The 22,294-nt window shown below is 36.8% G+C and overlaps 2 protein-coding genes across 4 annotated transcripts in view; one reads left to right on the plus strand and one right to left on the minus strand.

Annotated features, from left to right (window-relative positions):
* Positions 1 to 22,294, minus strand: part of pcxb (pyruvate carboxylase b) — a 359,237-nt gene that overhangs the window by 101,336 nt on the left and 235,607 nt on the right.
* The window catches only part of LOC110437730 (leucine-rich repeat and fibronectin type-III domain-containing protein 4), a 43,929-nt gene that overhangs the window by 9,487 nt on the left and 12,148 nt on the right, over positions 1 to 22,294 (plus strand). The window contains exon 4 of one of the 2 annotated variants that reach the window (XM_087262029.1): positions 20,010 to 21,768. In XM_087262029.1, the coding sequence (XP_087118155.1) occupies positions 20,036 to 21,768 (1,733 nt within the window). In that variant the 5' untranslated portion in view covers positions 20,010 to 20,035. Of the gene's footprint in view, positions 1 to 17,107; positions 21,769 to 22,294 lie in introns of those variants that run through there. The other variant, XM_087262028.1, reaches the window with a different exon arrangement.

Raw genomic sequence — 22,294 nt, forward strand, 5'->3', positions numbered from 1 at the left:
AGTACACCCTGTAAATAGCAAATGTGCCATGGTGCGACATAACTGACTATTAAAGGGAACGGGAGATAAGACTCTGATCGATTTAATACACGTTATGCACAAAACATACCCAAAACTCATTAATAGAATAAGCACAACCCTGTTAGACCATGCATCGCAGAGCATACTTTTCCTTCTTTAAAATAGCAAAAGTGGATTTAAACATGCCCTTAATGCTTTTGCGCCATTCACTTTAGACCTCGTGTCTGGGTCATTAAAATAGAGCTTTTTGTCTATCTCTATTTCTCTATGTGTGTGTGTCATAAAGTGAAAAAGAAGTTGCATTAAAGTAGCATGCATTCTCTTACCATGCATTCTCTCACCATGCTAACATCAATGCAAGCATCCCATACTCCAAGGGCCCACCACAAAACCTGCTTCAATTATTTTATTTATTTCAAATTCTCAAAGCCTCTTCCCCTGAAATATCTTTTCCTCTCTTAAATACAAATTCATGCATACATCCACTCCAACATCTATATTTTTCATTTTCTCTCTTATTTATGAAGTGTTGGTCATTTTGTCTTGGGAAAAGCTCTCCTCTCCTGTCCTCTCATCTCCTCTCTCTTCTTTTCCTAAACCAAATATGTCTCACCTTCCTCCTCATCAATTCTCTCTCTCTTATCCTGGAAATGTCCCTGCAGCAACATTATATAAACAGAACAAGTTCATTAGCAGTTAGCTTGTAGCTGTGCAGGAACAGCAGGTTCTAATGAAGGAGGGCAGATCATGAAGAAATGAAAGATGTTTGCTGAGCATTTAACATTTTTTTTTTGCACAGTGAACAATGTGTGAATACTTTGATACTTATTGCTCCAAAGCTGCTAAAATAGCTCGTTCCAAAATAAATTAAGTGCCAGTGTATGCTAGTGTGAGGCTGATCCAGAAGATGTGCAAACACCAACTAATAGTAGCTTGTGAAGCTGGTCAACTAAGGTCTCCTTAATCTAGGCAAAACATGAGCTGTTTTATGGTTGTTCATTAATGCAGCAGATGGTTTGATTTATTAAGGAATTACACAATCATGTGACAATAAAAACTCAACCTTAGATTGTATCTAGACAACACTACTTCCTATACTGAGCTTACTGTATATTTTGCTTGTATGAGTGGGCTAGGTCTTGTCATGTGTATAAGGGACCATTGCCTCAAAGGGATATAGATATTTTAAAAAATGCCTAGAATGTGGGAACAAGCCAATTGTAATAATAAGGAAAACAAACTAAATAATCAGTAAGTGCCCTATCATAAACCTGGCACAACAAGGCACAGGGTGTGTATAGCACAATTTATTGCTATTTTTAGACCAGTGCAACTGTCATTTACACTCTTTGCGCCACGTTGATTAAGTAGCAAATCCATTTGCAGACTCAGACTTTGTAGACTCATGGGTTTTTTAGTCTAAAAGTTAAAGAGCATTGTTGGCGCATTGCTATTTTGAGGAACTCAAATAGACTGCGCCACCAGTGACCAACTAAAAGCAGGTAGGAAATGCTGGTCCAAAACGCTTGCACAAAGGATGTACAGCAATGCACAAACATCTTCGCAGATACAAAAAAAAAAAAAAAAAGCAAAGAAAAAAGAAAAAAATATATAAATTTATCATTTTCTATATAAATGAGGGGGGGGGGGTGCTGGGTTCAGTTTATTCATGACAATTTGCATTTGTATAATGTTTTTACTATTATAAGAAGTATTTATTATATGCACATTTATAATTATTTTTTATAAAAACTAGTTTTGATTTGACAATATGAGGCATAAGAATAGGATGTCTGTTTGGAAGTTTGGACTTCATTATTATTGTTCATTTATTCCTTTGCTGGAAATTTGAATTGAATTTAAAAATAGATTTGAAACAAATCTTTGTGCTTAACAAACAAAGTTAAATATGTAGGCTAAAGGATGTCTTCGGGGGAGTGCGTACAGCACCGTTTCCTCATTTCATGAAAGTAAAGGAATAAAATAAAGAGTAAAAGTAAAGTTAAGAGAAAGTAAACATGACATAGTTCATTGATAGAATAAGCTCAACCCTGCGCTAGGGTGCATACCATATTTTTCCATCTTTAAAATAACAAAACTGGATTTGGACATGCCCTTAATGCTTTTGCACCATGCACTTTAGACTTTGTGCTTGAATCGTTAAAAAAGAAAAAGAAAATTTCTATGGCTTAGATAATGGACCATAAAAATATCTTTAATTAGTATAAATCCATGTAAAATCCTCATAAATGCAGATAAACAAACCTGCAGGCAATAAATAAAATGCAAGATGTGGTCTGACAAATACAAAGTTCATATTACAATGCTCATAATATCAAGCCTTTCCAGTGCATTAGTAGATCAGAATTTATATTCTGCTGACACACTGCTCTGAGACAGTGAACTCAAAAACAGAAGAACAGGAAATGAGGAGTAATATGAGAATGACCTGCTCAAAAAGATTCATATATGAAGGCAGACACAGACAGACGGATACAACAGGCAGACAAATTGGATGGGTGGATGGAAAGATGATGAAAGTATGAAAAAAATAGAGTAAGTAACAGGCGTATGGAAGCATGGTTGGATAGATAATCAAATGCCCTAATGGATCGATGCTGATGGTATGAATGTGCTGTGCTGAGCAGGTCATTGCTGGGTCATGGTTGAGTTAAAAAAAAAATCTCAGTTCTGTCTGATTTACAAAACATACAAAAACATGTTTTCTTCTTTTTTACTAGTTAGATTATACTTTCATTACACACCCTCATCATACAGCAACCGAAAAACACAATAGCAATGCCCTGCATCCATCCAGAATACCAGTCTAATGCACTGTCAATCACTAAGTATACCTAGCAAAGCATTAGCAATCACAGAACAAGATCCACTCAAAACACCCTCGAAATGCACTATAAACCACTCAGAGCACATTAGAATGGCTCTAGCAACAACACAGTGTCTTAATAAACATTCAAAACACTATTGCAAATGCCACAAACACCAAAGCAATGCATTTTCAACATCTAGGACACTAAAGAAGTACCCTAGCAACAATGTAACATGATAGCAATCTCCTTGCAAAATCTATCACACAACTATAGCAATGTCACTGAAAACATCCAAAAAGTCCTAGCATCCACAAATACACACTACCAATTCCTTTCTTACAATCTAAGAAAGTCTTCGCAACAGAACAGAACACTACACTCTCAGAAATAAAGGTACGCGATCTGTCACAAAGGTGGTATCTTTACAAAAAGTTTAAATATTGTAGTTAAAATGTCTATATTATTAGCTCAGGGTTACATATTAGTACCTAAAAAATACAAAAGTGTACCTCTTAAAATTTCTAGGTCTAACATATACTTTTGAGGTACCAATATGGAACCTTCAAGTACAAATGTATCTTTTAAAAAGGTACCACCCCAGTGACAGCTCGCGTACCTTTATTGCTGAGAGTGTATGGAATGCCTTTGCAAACAACCAGAATACACAAGCAACCACCAAAAAGACTGCAATGGCCTACCAACAGCAAAGCAGCTTAGCAATGCAATAGCAGCAACAGAATGCTATACCAAACACCAAAAAAATAAATAAAAAATAAATAAAAATCCTAGCATACTGTAGGAATGGGCAACCACAGAACACCTAGCAATGTTATTGTGTCCTGTAACAGTAGTTGTAACAGTAGTTGTGGTAACAGATCATTCCAGCATCCATCAAAACCTCTTAAACACTCAAACTACCAAGAACAGCCTACCAATGCCTTATTAAAGAGTTAGTTCACCCAAAAATTCTGTCACTAATTACTTTCCCTCAAGCCATTACGCTTCCCCACCCACCATTTTCAAGTCACATGGGATGTTTTGACATTGTTATTGCTTCTTTTCCCGTACTTTTAATGTCTCAGAACCATTCAGCCCTTTAAAGGCAAAAGACCTTAACACGCTAGAGTGTTGAATTGAGAAAAATGACCTCAAAGATTCTTTTTGTTGCCCTGACAAATTAGTTATAGATAGGACATTGGAAAATTGCCAATTACTTGTTTTAGTAAAAAATAAATAAATAAATAAATAATAAAAGAGCTCAAACTTGAAGTTTGACCCCTATTTTGAAGTTACTGTCCTCTGCCTTTGTATTGTATGCAAAAAGTGAGAAGTCATGCAAAGGCAAAAAGCAAAAACACCTGTAGTGTCTAGTAACCACACTATTATTTTGGATGATTGGCACTTACTTATAGCCATTTACTTATTGCTATCCTGCACTTTGGTTGCATTTGCAAATTACATCTAAAATGTAATAAATAATATATAAATAGTTTCTGTAATTTGAAAGAAATTGTTTACAGTATTACAATAGTAATTGTCTCTATATTAAAATATGTTACACTACTTTTGCGTTAATTTTGAGTTATTTTTTATATCATAGGTATGACCTTGTTATCTAGACTGTATAACAGTAGTTCATAAACTTTTTAGAGTGGCATACTCCTTACCATCGTTTTTCATTCTCTCTACTACTGCAGTCAATTTTCCCATTAAGGAACAATATTTGCAATTTAACTGAAAAATTCCAATGAATTCTCTTTTAATGATTAATGTTTCAAATAAAATAATAAAAAGAAAAAAAATTTTTTACTAAAACTGCAAGTTGGACTTAAGACATTGATTCAGTAACAAAGCAACAGTTGCATTTATAAATAGGTCAATCAATCTACTCTCACAACTCATTTAAACAAAAATTCATTCACAAAAATAACCCAGTCTAGCCTAAAGAACAGCTGGACCAATGTGAATGACATAAGGTTGGATTGATAATCAATATTCTTGTGAATCAAACATCTCTGTTGACAATAATTGCAGTGGATTTTATTTGATTGCAAGGAAAGGTAGGAAATGGTTCTAACTGCAAACTGAATTTTATGTGTGACCATGCTAGTCATGACATTCTAGTCAACTTAGTACAACTAGTCAATAGCCCTCAACTGCACCATTTTTAGTATTATGCATTATTTTTGATCTCTTTTGAAAGGTGACAGTGTTCTGAAGATGGGAAGACATGAGCACGAGTAATCAATAACATAATTTTTATTTATTAGTGAACTAACCCCTTAAAAATGCCCTAGCAATCCTTCATATATCCTGAATACTTTATCAACCACTAACACCCCAGTCAGATGACGCAATTTTTATTGTCAGTTTCAAAAGTTACTATGTCAGATTATGAGATTTTTTTTCTTGATAAAATCTTGACTTGTCGTGGGTAACAAATGTGCCAGCATACATGTTCCTTCAGAATCAGTCATTCTGTGACGTCTACTATGAGTGTTATTTCCCAAAGCAGTCACAAGTGTTGCTATAACAATATTTCTTATCTCACGTTCAATTTTTTAAAAATCTTATTTCTGTCTAAATAAACACTGATGCTGGTAGACAAGTAATAACTATATTACTTAAGGGCATTCGTTACAACATGGATAGGATCAAACTTGTGATTCCCTTTTTAGTATTAAGATATTTTCTTTGAAATCTAAATGTATATTTTCCTGCCAGGGTTGCTTATTAAACACCCACTCTCCTGAATTTGCTACGAGTGAGACAGGGGAAATGAAAGCACATTTGCAACACCAGGGCCGGCTCGTGGCATAGGCAGTATAGGCAAATGCCAAGGGCGCTGTAGATCCAGGGGGGTGCCAGAAATAGAGGAAAAAAAAAAGTGTAACTTTCACTGTTCTTAAAACTAGTTGGTATTATGACTTATAAAATAATACGCCCACACTAATTTAACTGCATAGTGCAAAGCCTACTAAGTAGTAGTAGTATTAATCAATGATAATATAGCCTAATCACCTAAGACACCCCCCATTCAAATAATAAGACCTTACCTGCTACACGGTGTTCTTTTTTTTTGATTGGTCAACAAGCTCAACATGTCAGAATGCCCTAAACTGCCTGGTGCGCAGAGGAAGCAAAAAAGAAAAAGAAGAGGAAGAAAAACACGACAAAGACAGAGGTAAAGATATGATAAAGATGATTATTTTGCTGTATCCAAGCGATGATTGATAACGTCATTAACAATTAGCATGACACATACTGTCATCCTGTTTTTTCCCGATATCACGTTTAATTTTCCCATATTTCCCCGTATGTTTAATCTAAATATAAAAAGTGAAAGTACCTTCAATATAGAGCCGACCTTAAATTTGATAGAATTGTAAGAGCTGATCAAGATAATTTTGCTTTTAATTGATTTTGGCTTGAAAGCACATTAAAACAAATATTAAAACGTTTGCATTCACTTTCTTTTCGTTAAAGCTGTGCGTTGATCATCGCAACCTCTGAATTCAGAGTATGCGATGCGTGCTGGCTGACGGACATGCTCCGTATGATAAACTGTTCCCAGATCAGCTTCTCTACACACTATTTATGGAGTAGCAAAATTTTGGGATACTTTGGTGATTTGTGTGTGAGTTCAAACAGACAAATACACTTAAAATATGTATACATGTCTGTCCTGCGTGTTTTATTTTAAACACTAATTTTCTCTTAAATGAGCACAGTTACTAAAGTAGTGGAATGCTTTCATTATAGATCTGTGCATTATTAAAGTGACACCTCTGTTATCAAACAAAACACAATGAGAGAGTCATTTGCTGCTCTTCACTAAATAAAAAAAGCAGTTAAAGTTTGCATAACCAATGATTGATCTTATCCACCTATGAACCACACATAAGTAAATATGCAGCCTATTTTTTTTTTATTACCTGACAGGCGCAGGCAGCACCCACTGTTATGATGAGAAATGATGTGCTTCTATTGCACAGTGTCACGCACGTGACGGAACTCGCTGGTGTTGTAAGGGTTGCAGACATGGTATCGGTTGTCATGAACTATGCCACATTACACAAGAAGAAATGATTGAATCTTCTGTCATGACGCCAATTTGTTGTTTTCGAATCCCCACAACACCCTACATCAAGCAAATCGTGCCAAAATTGTGGCAGATTCGTGTGATCTGACGGGGGCTTATGAACACTCTAATACTGAATAACTCGGCAACCACCCAGAACACCATAGCAACCACCAAGAACTCTTTAACAACCACCCAGAAAACCCTAGCAACAACATAAAAAAATGCACTTTTCTCTGCCGTTCCATCAGCATTCCTTTCCCTCTTTGTTTCTCTTCAGAGAGTTCCCTTTCAGACGCTTGATGGATCACTGCTGTCAGGCCGTCATCCGCCTCCATATCAGTGTCTGTGAGTGTGCATGTGTGTTTTGGTGTAAGAAAGATACAGAGAACACCTTCCACATCTCTGCCACTTCTCTTTACATCCTAATGACTTCGTGACATTAAGTTACTTTGTCTACTGCTCACACAGTGAGAGAGATAGAGAGAGAGAGAGAGAGAGAGAGAGAGAGAGAGAGAGAGAGAGAGAGAGAGAGAGCAGTGAAAAATGGAAAAGAAATGAGTGAGTTGATATACAACTGTTAGATGAGAACCAGGAAGATGAAAGCCATTTGTCAAAGCGTATGTGTGTGTGTATGTGTGTTTGATCATGTGCACGTGTGTGTGTTGGAGATCATTTTCTATAAAAGCAAGAGACATCTGAGGATCATTGATTCTCTTTGTTGCACAGATAATAAATCCCCCAGTTCAATTTACAGTAAGATATTTCATTAGAGCATAGAAGTCTTTAATACCACAGATCAGATGATATGAATAGTATATATGGGGCTACACCTATCTACAACTCATCTGTTATATCCACACAAAATCATAATACAGACTTAAACTCATCATGACCTCTGCCACCTGTCTCAACCTTCATTCTGGTTCACTCAGTCCTTTTCTGCTTATGGATACACAAACACAGACGCATGCACACACATTGTTGTTGGTGGTTTACAAACGCTCTCCATAAGCGTACTGCCAAATATACTGTTAAATCTGCTTATTAAATGACCTTTTCTCACCTTTGGAATGTCATAAGACACCATTAAGTATGTTTATAAGCACTTTGAATTACAAAGACACAACGCATGTTCTCATAAACCAGTTCAATGTTGTATTACTTAGAGTAGGTCAGACCACTGACATTATACAAATGTCTGCCCTCGTGAACAACCAAAACAGTGCACCCACACACACAAACACAAACAAGCACACAAAAAATTCCCTTGTTTTTATAGTAATCAAACTTATAATATTCCCAAACATAACTCTACCTCTAAAAACAGTTTGCATATTCTCGCCATGTTAGCGTGGGTTTCCTCCGGGTACTCCAGTTTCCTCTTACAAGTCCAAAGACATGTGTTCTAGGTGAATTGAGTAAGCTAAATTGTCAGTAGTGTATGTGTATGAATGAAAGTGTATAAATGTTTTCCGGTAACTGGTTGCAGCTGGAAGGGAATCCGCTGTATAAAACATATGCTGGATAAGTTGGCAGTTCATTTCGCTGTGGCGACCCCTGATGAATAAAGGGACTAAACCAAACAGAAAATTAATGAATAAACATTTTCTCTTCACAATGTCAAAGCTTTCTGGTTTTACAATACTTGTGGGGACATTTGATCACCACAATGTTGCATAAATTTGTACAACCTGAACAACTTTATTTATTTATTTATTTATTTTTTAATTAACCAGGTTCTGCAGGTTGCAATGTCCCAAAATTTGGTTGCTTAAAAAATCTTAAGCCAATTGTAATGGATTGTTTTGGTTCAATTTGGAATTTCCCCAACCAGCGCCGGGGGACCAGAGTGAGTGCTCCGACTTAGCCCAACTGCTGGTCCCTGTACAACTTTCTACAGCGTGAAGTTTGTCTCAGAAAAATATTACACTTGTCCAATACAATGTTTTACTGCTTAGTGTTTGTATGTCTGTATTTAATGCCTGACCTCATGTGTAAACGTGACCATTTTAAATATGTCAGAAAAGTGAAATATTTATACAAATTCACATGATTTTATTTGAACAAATTAAGAAATACTGCGAGATTGAGTTGGCATTTTAGAAAATAATAATAATAAAAAAGTTCTATTTACCCCTTTAGTGGATATTTTTGTATCACTATTCAGCAGGCACTGTTATTCCCAACACAATGCTCCTCTCTGGCCTTTGAGTCTGCAGTGTGATTGAAAATTAGATGTAACTCAAGTTGTTTCGAATCTAAATTGAATATGATGAGGTAAAACAACAAGATAATGTGAAACAAGCTCATAGATCAGCTGTTTATTGGCACTAAGGTTTTGATAGCTAGAATGGACAACTAAGCTACTGCTGGCACACACTGCTAAAAATCATCTGGAATTTTTTAAACATGGAAAAGAAAAAGCACAACAAACAAAAATAAAAATCTGTGTAGCAGAAAAAAAGTAGCATTGTTTGAATTGGCAATCATTTGCAATGTTTATTTCTATCAAAAAGGAGTGCACTCCTGCACATCCTAAATGATTTTTTGTGGAGTTCTGGTCAATTGGAGGCCAATTCATATGTGGAAATGAATCATTCTTTCACAATAACTGTCAATGTTATGCTGGAATTTAGTAATTCTACCATGGATGGTCAGAAATGCAATGCTACAAATCGCATTACTTCCTTAGAATTAAAATAATTGTTGCCATACCTAAACACAAACATATTAGGGTGGTCCAGAGTGTATTTTTAAGGCTTAGTTGTGTTTATAAGATGCAAAGCAGTGTTCTCATGCTTCATTTGTAGAAAATCTCATTATTTATTTTCATATATCTTATCTTGATTATACACAGCTACACAGCTAACATGAAAACCACTGTCATATTTCCTAGTTCCTCTGAATGGCCCGCGCTCAAGAAGCTCTGATGGGTCAGCTAACATAATGTGCTGTGATTTGTGGATCGGCTCCACATCACCAGGAAGCATAACACCCCTACAAGCATGCACTTTTGCGCTGACTTAAAACAGTCAGTCAGAGTAACTGTTAGCCGGATCAGTTTGAGCCTGAATCAGAAAGAAATTGAAGAGGACACAGCTGAATATCATGCCTGCTCTCTAAAATAAAATCTTACAAGTGCCTTTCATATATATTCAGGTTTTAAGTGTATGTAAGTAATATGAGACATGCACATATCTTTTGAAAGTTGGTTATTGAGACGTAGAATGCAGAGAAATTGTCTGCATATAGAGCAAATGCAGAACTGCTATAGATCCTGGCTGTTTACAGCAGTTTGATGGATAAATATGCATTTCTACATACTGTTGAACAACATACTGTTAACGCTAGAAACTGTATGTAATAGTCCAATTTTAACCAAGTACTTGAGGTTGTGGCTCACAATCCACAGCTTCGTCTATTATGGTTGGAGGAGTTTTTCTGGAAAAGATTCTGGAAGCTGTCCTTTGTCAAATGCTAGAGCTATATATTTTTTATAATTCTTTGGAACATAATTAAAATTAAACTGTAAGCACTTCTCTCTTTGTGTCGTGCCCTTTGGAAACCCAAATACAAAAAATAGAAGAAGCTCTGTGAAATAGCTGCATTTGGATGCTATTTTAGCTTTCACTGCTATAACGTTACAGCACCTTTAGTCAGGTGTTTACACAGCTACATTACCAACAAAGGCTCATTCTGAAAACGTGTCCCGTGGATGTTTCTGATGACAACGAATTACATATCCGGAGGTACGTATGGCTGCATTTCATTTTTTTAAGCGAATGGTACGGGATAGTGTGATGCCATTTCTTTTTGCGCTCACCGGCTGACCACTTATCTTCATGTGGAGGGCTTTCCCGCTGCAACCAGTTTGTCAAGTTAGCTTGTCGTGTACATCAGCAGACTTGAGGCGCAGATAGGAGTTGACAATGACTGGGTTCAAGTCCGGGAAAAATCGGTCCAGAAATCAGATAAGACAAAAGCAGAATCCAAAAAAATAAAATGAACAAGTGAATAACAGGGTTAGAATTTGGTAAAATTTGAAAGCGTGGTAAAAATCAGACGAGAGCTTTTCTTTTTCTGGGCGGCTTTTGTAAATCTTCAGTTGGGTTTAGGGAAGCAAGCGGGTGGGTGGGTCAGTTGATTGGCTGGTCACCTAGTCAATCATTCAGTCATTCAGTCAGTCAGACAGACAGTCACTTCACAGCGGCCTCTGGTGGGTTTACACGAAAACAGTGTGGGCGCGAACAGCACTCGCGAGAGACATTCAAGATTAGAAAAAGCGCACGCAGTGGCCTCTTGTGGATTCGCGAAAAACAAAAACTAAAAAAATACGTACCTCCCTGGACGTATTTCATGGTCTCCAGAAATGTCCATGGGACTATGTTTTCAGAATGAGCCTGGGTTGCACATTACACATCAACTAAAGTTTTAAATATATCGTAGTGGACCACCTCTTAAATAAAGGAGTGCAAACAATATCGAATCATAAGGTTATCTGAGGTTGCAATTTGCTAAAATAATTTATATTTTCATTGCCAATTTGTCATTACATTTCATTAGATGTTTAGATGCAATTACAACTTAATTTCAAAGACTTGCATCAACAGATAATACACTCTTAGTTCATGAAAGTTACTAATTAAGTGATAGTGCATGTATGTTCTTGTGTTGCCATCAGGCAATCAACCTGATCGTGATGTTACTTCCTGCAGATCCAGAAAGATTATACAATTTCTGCCTCAGGTGTGATTTTAAATCACATACTTACTGTTCTAGGTTGTACCAGTGACTGTCCTTGAATGCTAATGGTTAGGTCTCTCCAGGTGTTATAGACTTCCTTGTCTCAAAAATGCACTTTGCTTCTCTATTGCTCGTCGCTTTATGAGCTTGTCGGCTGTTCTAAATTCTGACCACTCTCGTTGACGATAAATTGTGTCCTAGTGGGAAACATTTCAGTGGACAGCATGCTACCCTACCCTCCCCTTCCCATTTCAGCATCCCACTTGTGAATGCTTGTATCCATTTTTTTTCTCTCAGCTGCTAGAAACTACAATGATAATATCACAATAAAATAAAATGAAATAATGCTACAAAACAATATGAGTTAAATCAAACGAGAACTTTATTTCAATAACAATAAGGTTGTAACTGTCATTTATTGCTGAAATGTATGTGGAAAACACCTTAATGTTTTACTTTTTACTTCTGGCCAGTTCATGTGTGCTTTGAAACACTGTATTCTTTGAAAATCAACTTTGGATATAAAAGCATTAAAACATCTGTTACACAAATGCAATGAATTAAAATAAAATAAACTTAAAATGGCAACACTTTACAATAACAGTACATGGATAATGGTGTATTATATTAATATGTAAACTAAACAAGACTTTATTATCAATTAATTATGGGTCCCACTTTATATTAAGTGGCCTTAGCTAATATGTACTTACAAAAGAATTAATAGATTGTTACAATGTACTTATTGTGTAAATACATGTATTTACTGTGTACTTATGCTTGATTCAATACATGTATGTAATTACATCTGTAATTAACTTTTGTAATTACATTTGTAAATACACTGGTGACCATCCCTTACACCTTAACCCAGTGGTTCTCAAAGTGGGGGTCGGGACCCCTTGAGGGGTCGCGGAACAATGAAGGGGAGGTTGCCTGGTGATTTCCAAAAATCTACTTATTATTATTAGACAATAAGAATTACCATATTTTATCCATAACCAACTGAAGAGAAAAAAAAAAAAAACAGTAGTTTATAGTTACTACAGTAGCTTATTTACTTGTTCTATTGGATTGCGACCCCTGGGGTAAATACATTATATTAAAGACACAGCAATAGCGTCAGATGCAGCAGATTGATTTTATAACACCAGGTTAAACTTTCTGGGCCATTTACAGCACTGAAATACATTAAAACAAAATTAAACGAAGAATAGACTTTGGTCTATTGGTGTGTGTGTGCGCCATTGCATGCAAGTTTTCTGTATTTATAACCACCTCAGGGGATATTGGGGGTCGCGAGTCACTGGTATTGTTATTTTAGGGGTCGCATGCTGAAAAGCTTGGGAACCCCTGTCTTAACCTACCCTTAAACCTACCCATGCCACCAAACCTGTCCCAACCTCTATCCCAACTCAAGAGCACCACAAGTGTTTTCAAATACATTATAAACACAGTAAGTACATTGTATTTATTTTTTTTGATGTAAGTACATAGTAGTTAGGGACACTGAATATAAAGTGGGACCTAATTATGAGTTAATGCATGACCTAATCATGATTCAACTTTAATTACACCATGAGTCACAAGAGTTTATAAGTCAATTAAGGCTACCTTAATAAATTTTTTAGTACAAGTTGTTAATTAATGTATGAATTAACATTTAAGTTTAAGCTAACTGAAACCAACACAAACTCATAAGCTGTTAATATATAATTATGTCATGACTTTATTTGGAGGGGCACATAAACATTTACTCATCCATAGCTACTCATAAACTTATGTTCATATGGACCTTTTCACAAGCCTGTTATGACACGCTTAACGGTCATCAGCATCTATAATCCTTTAAAGTTTTTTATTTATTTGTTTTCTTTTTGGCTTAGTCCCTTTATTGAATTGGGGTCGCCGCAGCGGAATGAACCGCCAACTTATCTAGCATTTGTTTTACGCAGCTGATGCCTATCCAGCTGCAACCCATCACTGGGAAAGATCCATACACACTAATTCACACACATACACTACGGACAATTTTAGCCTGACCAATTCACATCTACCACCCGCAGGAAACTCATGTGAACACTGGGAGAACATGCAAACACATGGAAATGCCAACTGACCCAGCTGAGGCTCGAACCAGTGACCTTCTTGCTGTGAGGCGACAAAGAATCATCCTCTTTAAAGTTTTTAATATTTTTATTTAAAAAAACAGAAAAAAAAAACATATGAACGTTTGTATGTATTTATGTAGTATATCATCTTTGCTTCAAATTAAAAAAAAGAATCTCCGAATTATGGGACAGGACAGCAAATTTGACGTTATTATCTCCTCTCACTAATGTCACTGCTTTCTTTTTTAGAAAGTCTTTAGAACATCATTGTGGAATCTTCCTTTCATTATTTAAGCAAATAAGATGACATCCTCAGTTTGTGATCGCACCAACACCCCCCCCCCCCCCTCCCCCCACCATAAGGGGGCTCCGTCAACTGTTCATTAGTAGTTGTAGAGTACTATCTAATTCTACATCCCTAATCCTACCTAAAACCTAAACTCAACTACTATATAACAAACTATTAATAAACGGTAAATTAGTAGTTTATTAAGCTAGTAGTGTTGGTTAATAATTTGTTAATTATTATTAGGGGCCAAGCACCAAAAGTGTGGAGGCACCTATTGTTTTTGTTCTTTTATTATTCTTCTTCCGCCGCGATTTGAATGGCAGCCCATATAACCGTTGGTAGGAAAGTTATGAAATTTGGCACATGGGTAGAGGTCATTGGATTTATAAAATTGACTAAATTTGGACCCTGTAAACCTTACTCTCTAGCACCACCACTTGTCCAAAGTTGGAATTTTGAAATGGTTATAACTTTTGAACCGTAGGTGGCAAATTCAAAATTATTTTTTTCCTCGATTCATTGGTTCATGCCAAAGCAAACTGATACCAAATTTCTAAAACCTACTTTTTCGAATTTGTCCTAGACGGTTAGGTCAATTGTCACCAAAATTAAACAAGGTCATTTTCAGACCATGTTGACAAAAAGTTATCAAAAGAAAGTTGATTAGTAAAACGGTTGCGAAATTGTATGCAAATTAACTGTTCAAAGACCTTGTAAAATTGAACATAAGGCATATCTCCTTAACGCTTTGGGATATTCGCAGCAAACTTGCTGTATGTTATGACATCTATGGTCTGAGATTGCCTGCACAGTTTGGGCGCAGTGCCACCTACTGGTCTAGATAAAGAAAATTGCTTTTATTGCAAATATCTTGTGAGCCCTTGGGCCAAAATTCACAAATGTTGTCTCATTACATTTGGAGGAACATTCTGTGTCGATTGATATTTAATTTTCCCATTTTCGCTATTTTGGGTGATGGCCATCTTGAGTTTTGAGAAAAAACGCCATATTTTAAAAGTGCACAAAAAGTTTCAGAGTAGTGCCACCTTATTGCCAAAAGTTACAAATAAATTTAGAAGAATGATAATAACTTCTGCTGCTTATCTTTATTGTTACGTGACTGGTCCTGATAGATTCCTTGGAAGGTTGGGCATGCATTGAAACCAAATTTTCCATAATTCAAGGCAGGGGTTTTTAAAATTCATGTAGGCTAGAAAATTATATGTTTTGTAATATTTTAATTATTTATATGTGTATCCTATATATATCCTTATTATATCCTATATATATCCTTAATATTTTAATTCTTTTTCATATGTAAAGATATTTGTGTATTGCTCTACATCTTGTGTGTATTAAGCAGTGTGCAAGCGAGGCGCACAACTAATGCGCTCTGCGCTGGACTTTAGACCGCGTTTGTTCTGGTCTAAATAACAGACTATTACAGTTTCTCAAAATAGCAACGCGCCAAACACGCCTTCTTTTTTAGACCAGAACGCGCCACATTGCACCGGGTGTATGATAGGGCACTATATGTTTATATCAATGACCAGTTGAACCAAATAAATGGAATTGGAAACAATCCCGCAATACATTTGGAGCTGGTTTGTAAAGTGTCATGCTGCATAATCTAAGTAGGGATGCTAATGATTCTTACTCAGTCAATGCTATATCAATTAGTCTTTCGGCCATTTTGTTTATGTTTGATGCTTTGACAACCACTAATTCTTATACGAGAACATTAGTGATTTGATAATCATTAGTAAATAGTGATCTGCTGTTAGGACACTTAGATTGTGGAGACAATAACAACTGCAGCAAAGCCTGCGTGTGATTTAATTTGAAGCAACGAAGGATATGGGGAGAAAGTGAGGGTGCGTTGAGGACAGAATGTGTTGGGAAAAGAGGGCTAAGGGAGTTGCTAAGTGCAAAGAGATGTTCAAACTGACACACACACACACACACACACACACACACACACACACATGCACACACACACATGCACACACACACACACACATAATGGACAGGGTTATTATGTGCTAAAGCTAGGCACTTGCAGTAGTTTTTCATTCAGTCTGAATCATGAATAACATTACGGATTACAAAAGGATTACCAGAATTTATATTCTATTCTAATCTAATCTATGCCCTACCAACACACACACACACACACACACACACACACACACACACACACACACACACACACACACACACACACACACACACACACACGCATGCAGTTGCTCTGGAAGATAAAATTAGACTAAGACAAGCACTGACATGTCCTGAACCTAGGAAATAATATGAGTAGAGGACACTGAGGGCAGAGGATGAGAAAAGATAGAGTATGGTAGGAGGAAGAGGCCTGATAATATTGAGGAAGGGCTGCTATCTGTCCCCGGGCGGCCGGATCGATGGAGGAGAGAGACAAGATCTATTTCGGCTGGTCTGTTCTCAGGTGGCTAAAGATGGTGAGAGTGGGAGAAAGAGAGAGAGGAGGGATACTTTAACTAACATTGCATCACTTCTCATGTTACCTCAAGGGTAGATGGGGAGAGTGGACACAGGTGATAAGCAGAACCTTGGGTAATAGAAGAAGCTGAAAAAGAGGGGCGTGGAGAAGAAACCGGGAGTGAGGAAGAGGAGACGTAAGGTTATTCGTGGGCAACAAAGGAAAAGTGAAAAGGAAGAGAATTAGACCGATACTTTTGATAGACAGAGACAAGCGGATACTTTTGCATAGCGCTATTGAGTGTTTCCGCTCAATCTCCCACAGACTTCTGGGAATGCAGTTAGAAGGCATTACAAGTCACGTTGAAAAAAATGCACTCAGTTGCATTTTTCTCTTCTTCCACTAACATGAAACAAATGTATTCTTAAGCCTGGTTTATACTCGACGTGTCTGCTAGGTCGCTTGAGTACACGCTGCAAATGTGACATCATCGCTGTGTTTGAGGGGATTCGGTTTGGGTGAATGCAACAGGATTTCGGCTGGCAGAGTGCATGATTTTTTTTTAGACTTGAGCGAACAGTTCGCGCGGTGCTGCATTTGATATGAGTTGAATATCAAAAACTTTTAAGAGATTTTGTCTGGAACAGTACCACTTTGAAGCCCCCTTTATGATCTGTGATCATAGAGATAACCAGATGATCAATAATTCTTGGCTAGAAATTACCCAGCTGAGAGGAAAGTTTTGTTAAAAAGGGAGGGATATGTTTTTTAAAACCAAGCGAGACCGTGACAAAAGTGGAGACCCATATATACAATTAAATAAATATGTTTTTTCCATCATTTATAGGTTTTACACTGATGTATATATTACAATTTTGAATTTAAAACAATCGAATAGTTACAAACTATAATTAAGGAACAAATGATTTCTTGAATACATGGAAAGGAATATTTGAACCAATCAGGTTACAATATACAGATGCCCTGTTTTTCTAGGCTTTATTGGTGATAATGGTCAGGAATGTTGGACCACTACTGGTGCATCAAAGTAATGCATTAAAGTATGCTAAAAAAAAAACTTGAATGGTTATGAAAATCCTTATAATCATTAAAATAATTCATAAAAATAATAAAAACAATTACTTAAAAAATTTAATGTTATTAATGACATAGTTCTGGAACTATTTTTCTGTTTATCCATCTGACTTTACAATGGGTTTCTTTTGACCGCCCCCTGTCATTTTAAAGAATATCAGTCAGCGAAGATGCACGATGTGGCACCAGGCGAAAGTATAAATCGAGTTTTAGGATAGAGCAAAGCTTTAGTTATTAAACATTGAGCATCAACACTCTCCATATGCTTTCATTGAATCATTTAAGGGATAGTTTCTGTTGTTTCAAATATGCATAAAAACATTAAATTTTAATCAGCACTGAACCCCAATATATTAATATGTGTTTATCTTGCACAAAAGAAACGATAATGCATGTTAAGAAAAAAAAAATGATGACAGTTTTGCTATTTTCAGGTGAAATATTCAATTAAAAAAATACCATGACAATCATACTTACTGCAATAACGCCATTGTTAGTTATTAATGCTCCAAGAAAAATGTTAATGCTCTCTGTTAGAATCTTTCCATGTTTGGTTGTCCGATCAATACGGTAATTCATTTAATAATGAGGTTTAATCAGGCACTTCTATGTGAATATTACACATGTTCAAGATACCTCACATTTGTGCAAAGTCACAGAGGACGTTTCTAATTTTGTTACATAATCACAAAATTAGAATCTGCCACTGTTTATTGAGAAATGTAGTGAAAAACAAGCTTAATTGACTAAAGTCTGATTGTTCCCTAGTTATATTTATCTGCATTTTTCAGTGTAATGACTTTAGAAAAAAATATCTTGTCGTTTTGAAATTTGCATAATTACTGCGCTGCTAATGATGTGAATTCACATGTGTGTGAAATACTGCATGGACACAAACAGTTGGGATCAGTTATTTAAAGATCACTGTTACAGATGTGAGTCTGCCATGAGCAGTGCAGGAATGTTACTTTGAAGCAGCAGCTTACCAAGCTAATTAAAAAATAATACTACTATCAATGTTAGCTACAAAAATTTAATAAATAGCTAACTACATTTAAAGATATAGGACAGCATTCTTAAAAAATACATCATGCTCTCAGAAATACAGCATTTACTCAATATTGCTCATTATTAAGAGTAGAGCTTTACTTTTTTCTATTTTTTTTATAAATAGCAAGTGTTTTTAAATTAAATGATTTGCTAATCAGACTTTGTTAGATGATACAAACCACATCACAACTATAAATCAGTTATCCACACAGTATAGAGAAAAGTAACATAGGAGAGAATGATTCTTCCAGCCTAAAGTACAAAATGCAACACAAAGAAAAGAAAAGAAAAGAAAAGAAAAGAAAAGAAAAGAAAAGAAAAACAGCTATTGTATGCAGCATTTCATTGTGAACTGCAAAACGGTGTTACTATTATAGTAAGTTACTTTCTAACAGTGGCTATGAGCTGAGGCTCACATTCTTAGTGTTCAGCGATGGAACATTTCATGCTGATTCTGATCACTGTTTTCCTTGGCTTGTACCTGCATGATTACATGCACTTAGTGTTAAATGACACTGTTAAAGAACATTTGCTGAATGTGCTAATGCAGGACAGAAAGAGATGTATAATCTGAAATAACTTACAGCAATACCACTTCAGCTTCATTTCTTAAATGAAGCACATTTTAGGATGACAACTTAGTGCGAGGGACAAATTGGTGAAAGAGATCAAATTACATGTATTATGGATTTTTCAGTCTCAAACCTGTAATTAGCGATTTTATGTGATGTGATGATTCTTTCCCTCTGTGCTTCCACCTTTTTGCAGTACATTAGCATTTTGACTTGTATGATTATGTTTTACAATAGCAGATTTGTTTGATCTTTAACCTTTTGTTTTTGCTTCCAAGTTACTATGACAATTTTTAGGAGATGAATTCAGTTTTCATGTATATATAAGTCAAGCTTTGAGTTTCAGAGAAACTACTTGTATTTGTGGCTTTTATTTCTGAAGCAAATAGCAAAGTGAAGTAAAGTGAAGCAAATGACTCTTTTGTCAAACAAAATCTGTCCTAAGCCATGGTGGGAGTTTGAATGGAAGTATCCACCTTCCAAAAGCACTAAAATAATTGTCATAAGGCTATCTCTTGCTATTTTAGGAGTTTTGTGGATGGTTAAAATTCCAACAATAGTGTTTTTTTTTCTTTTTTTTTTCTGGCAGTTTATTTTAAATTCATTTAACATGCATTTATGCACAAAGCGTAGCCATTCCTGTGGAGAGCAACTGCTCGAGCTTATTCAGAGCAAAAGAAACCACACACATCAGCACTACAAAGCTTATTCTTAAAACATAATGACTAATGTTTTACTCTCTCTGCTTTCTCTAGGTCTGTGGATCCCTCCCCTATCTACCATGCAAGACTCCCCACCCCTTCAGCCATTCAGAAAACCACGTCATTCCCATAGTTTATGCCATCCTCACAGGAATACACATGCACCATCATTCTCCTCTCATCCATCAATCCATCTAAAACAAAACCTTCTCAAGCCCTCTGCAGCATTTCGACGACCCTCTCCTTCACTGTGGCCAAAGTTCACCAGCAGATACTCTCCACCCCAGGACACATCCTCAACAACACTGCAACTGCCATTACTGCACTGGCTGGCATTGGTCACTTGTGCCTGCCTGTTGCCTGCTCTCTTTGGTCAGATTCCAGGAGTCGTAGCCGGTGAGACGTGGGGCGTAGTCTCTGCATGCCCCTTTCACTGTGTCTGCAGAAATCTCTCTGAGTCTTTAAGTACGCTTTGTGCAGATAAAGGCCTTCTTTTTGTTCCACCAAATATTGATCGTCGAACAGTAGAGCTTCGTCTCGCTGACAACTTCATTCGAGAAGTAGGAGGAGTTGATTTTGCCAACATGAGTGGACTGGTGGATTTGACACTGTCCCGGAATACCATCAGTCACATCCGGCCACTTGCATTTTCAGATCTGGAAAGTCTTCGTTCCTTGCACTTAGATGGCAACCGACTATCAGAGCTGGGCCCACGGGACTTAGTAGGCATGCTAAACCTGCAGCATCTCATTCTCAACAACAACCAACTCACCAACATCTCCTCCGAGGCCTTTGATGACTTTTTATTCACTCTAGAGGATTTGGACTTATCCTACAACAATCTGCGCAAGGTTCCTTGGGATGCTATTCAGAGCATGGTCAGTCTGCACACATTAAATCTAGATCACAATCTAATTGACCAAATCTCTGAGGGAACTTTTAGTGAACTCTACAAACTAGCCCGATTGGACATGACCTCTAATCGTTTACAGACTTTACCACCTGATCCGTTGTTTGCTCGCTCCCAGACAGGGGTTATTAGCCCTACACCCTACAATGCCGTGATCAACCTGAATTTTGGGGGAAACCCATTACACTGCAACTGTGAACTGCTTTGGTTGAGAAGGCTGATACGCAGTGATGATATGGAGACATGCGCTACACCTCTTCATCTAGCGGGGCGTTACTTTTGGTCAATTCCTGAGGAGGAATTTGCTTGTGAGCCTCCACTTATTACCCGACATACACACAAACTATGGGTATTGGAGGGTCAAAGAGCAACGCTCAAATGTCGTGCTATTGGAGATCCAGAGCCAGTGATCCACTGGGTCTCACCAGATGATCGTATCATTGGCAATTCCAGTCGTATCACATCTTTTCGAAATGGCACACTTGAGCTACTTGTGACTGTTGCTCGAGATGATGGGACATATACTTGCATTGCTATCAATGCTGCAGGTGAGGCCACCTCACATGTTGACCTGAAGGTTATCCCTCTTCCTCATCGTGGAAACGGAACAGCATCGTCAACTCGTGACCCAGGATCATCGGACATTACAAGAGGCAAAACCTCTAGTGGTCAAAGTCCTGGTATAGACTCTAGCAGCGATCCCCAAGAGGGACGAGAGGACAGTCAGATAGAGGGTGGGGATGTAGTGAGCGAAGGGGTTGAGGAGCAGATGGTTGGAGTACAAGGAGTGACATCAACCTCAGCACAAGTGAGATGGGATAAGGGTCATCTTATGGCAGCCAACCTGGTGTGGATGTATCAAATACAGTACAACTGCACTGCCGATGAGACACTTGTTTACAGGTGAGTGAAACCACTATCAAGATAAACACAACCATGACTTTTGGTCAATTTAAAGAGCTGATTAAGGAACTGCAAATTTAAAATATAGATTCTGTGGAAGTCAGCATTTCGCTTCAAAAACTGAATTGACAAGATTCTAATTCTATGACAGGGCTATTCAATTAGTTTGTTATGGGGCCAGTTCATGAAGAGCAACTTAAATGAAGGGCCGGAGAGATATGACTTGCAATGTAAGTGATGACACAACAGCAATAAAAGAGCCCATATATTGTATTTTTGCTCCTTAAGATATCCACAATGTTTTTATTTTCTACAAAAAAAAGTTAATATGTTGTATTTTTAAAACTACATAACATCACAACATTGTAAAATGTGGCTTTTTAACAAACATATTCAAATGTTGTACTTCAAAGCACAACAAAATCAGTGTATTGCTTAAGTAGGCTTCTTATACATTCAAACACATTCATATGTTATGTTTTAAAATGCATGACAATTAGGGATTCACCGATTTTAGGTGTTGGTT

The sequence above is a fragment of the Danio rerio genome, chromosome 7, assembly GCF_052040795.2.
Source record: "Danio rerio strain M-AB ecotype USA chromosome 7, GRCz13ab, whole genome shotgun sequence".
In the NCBI taxonomy this organism is placed as follows: Eukaryota; Metazoa; Chordata; class Actinopteri; order Cypriniformes; family Danionidae; genus Danio; species Danio rerio.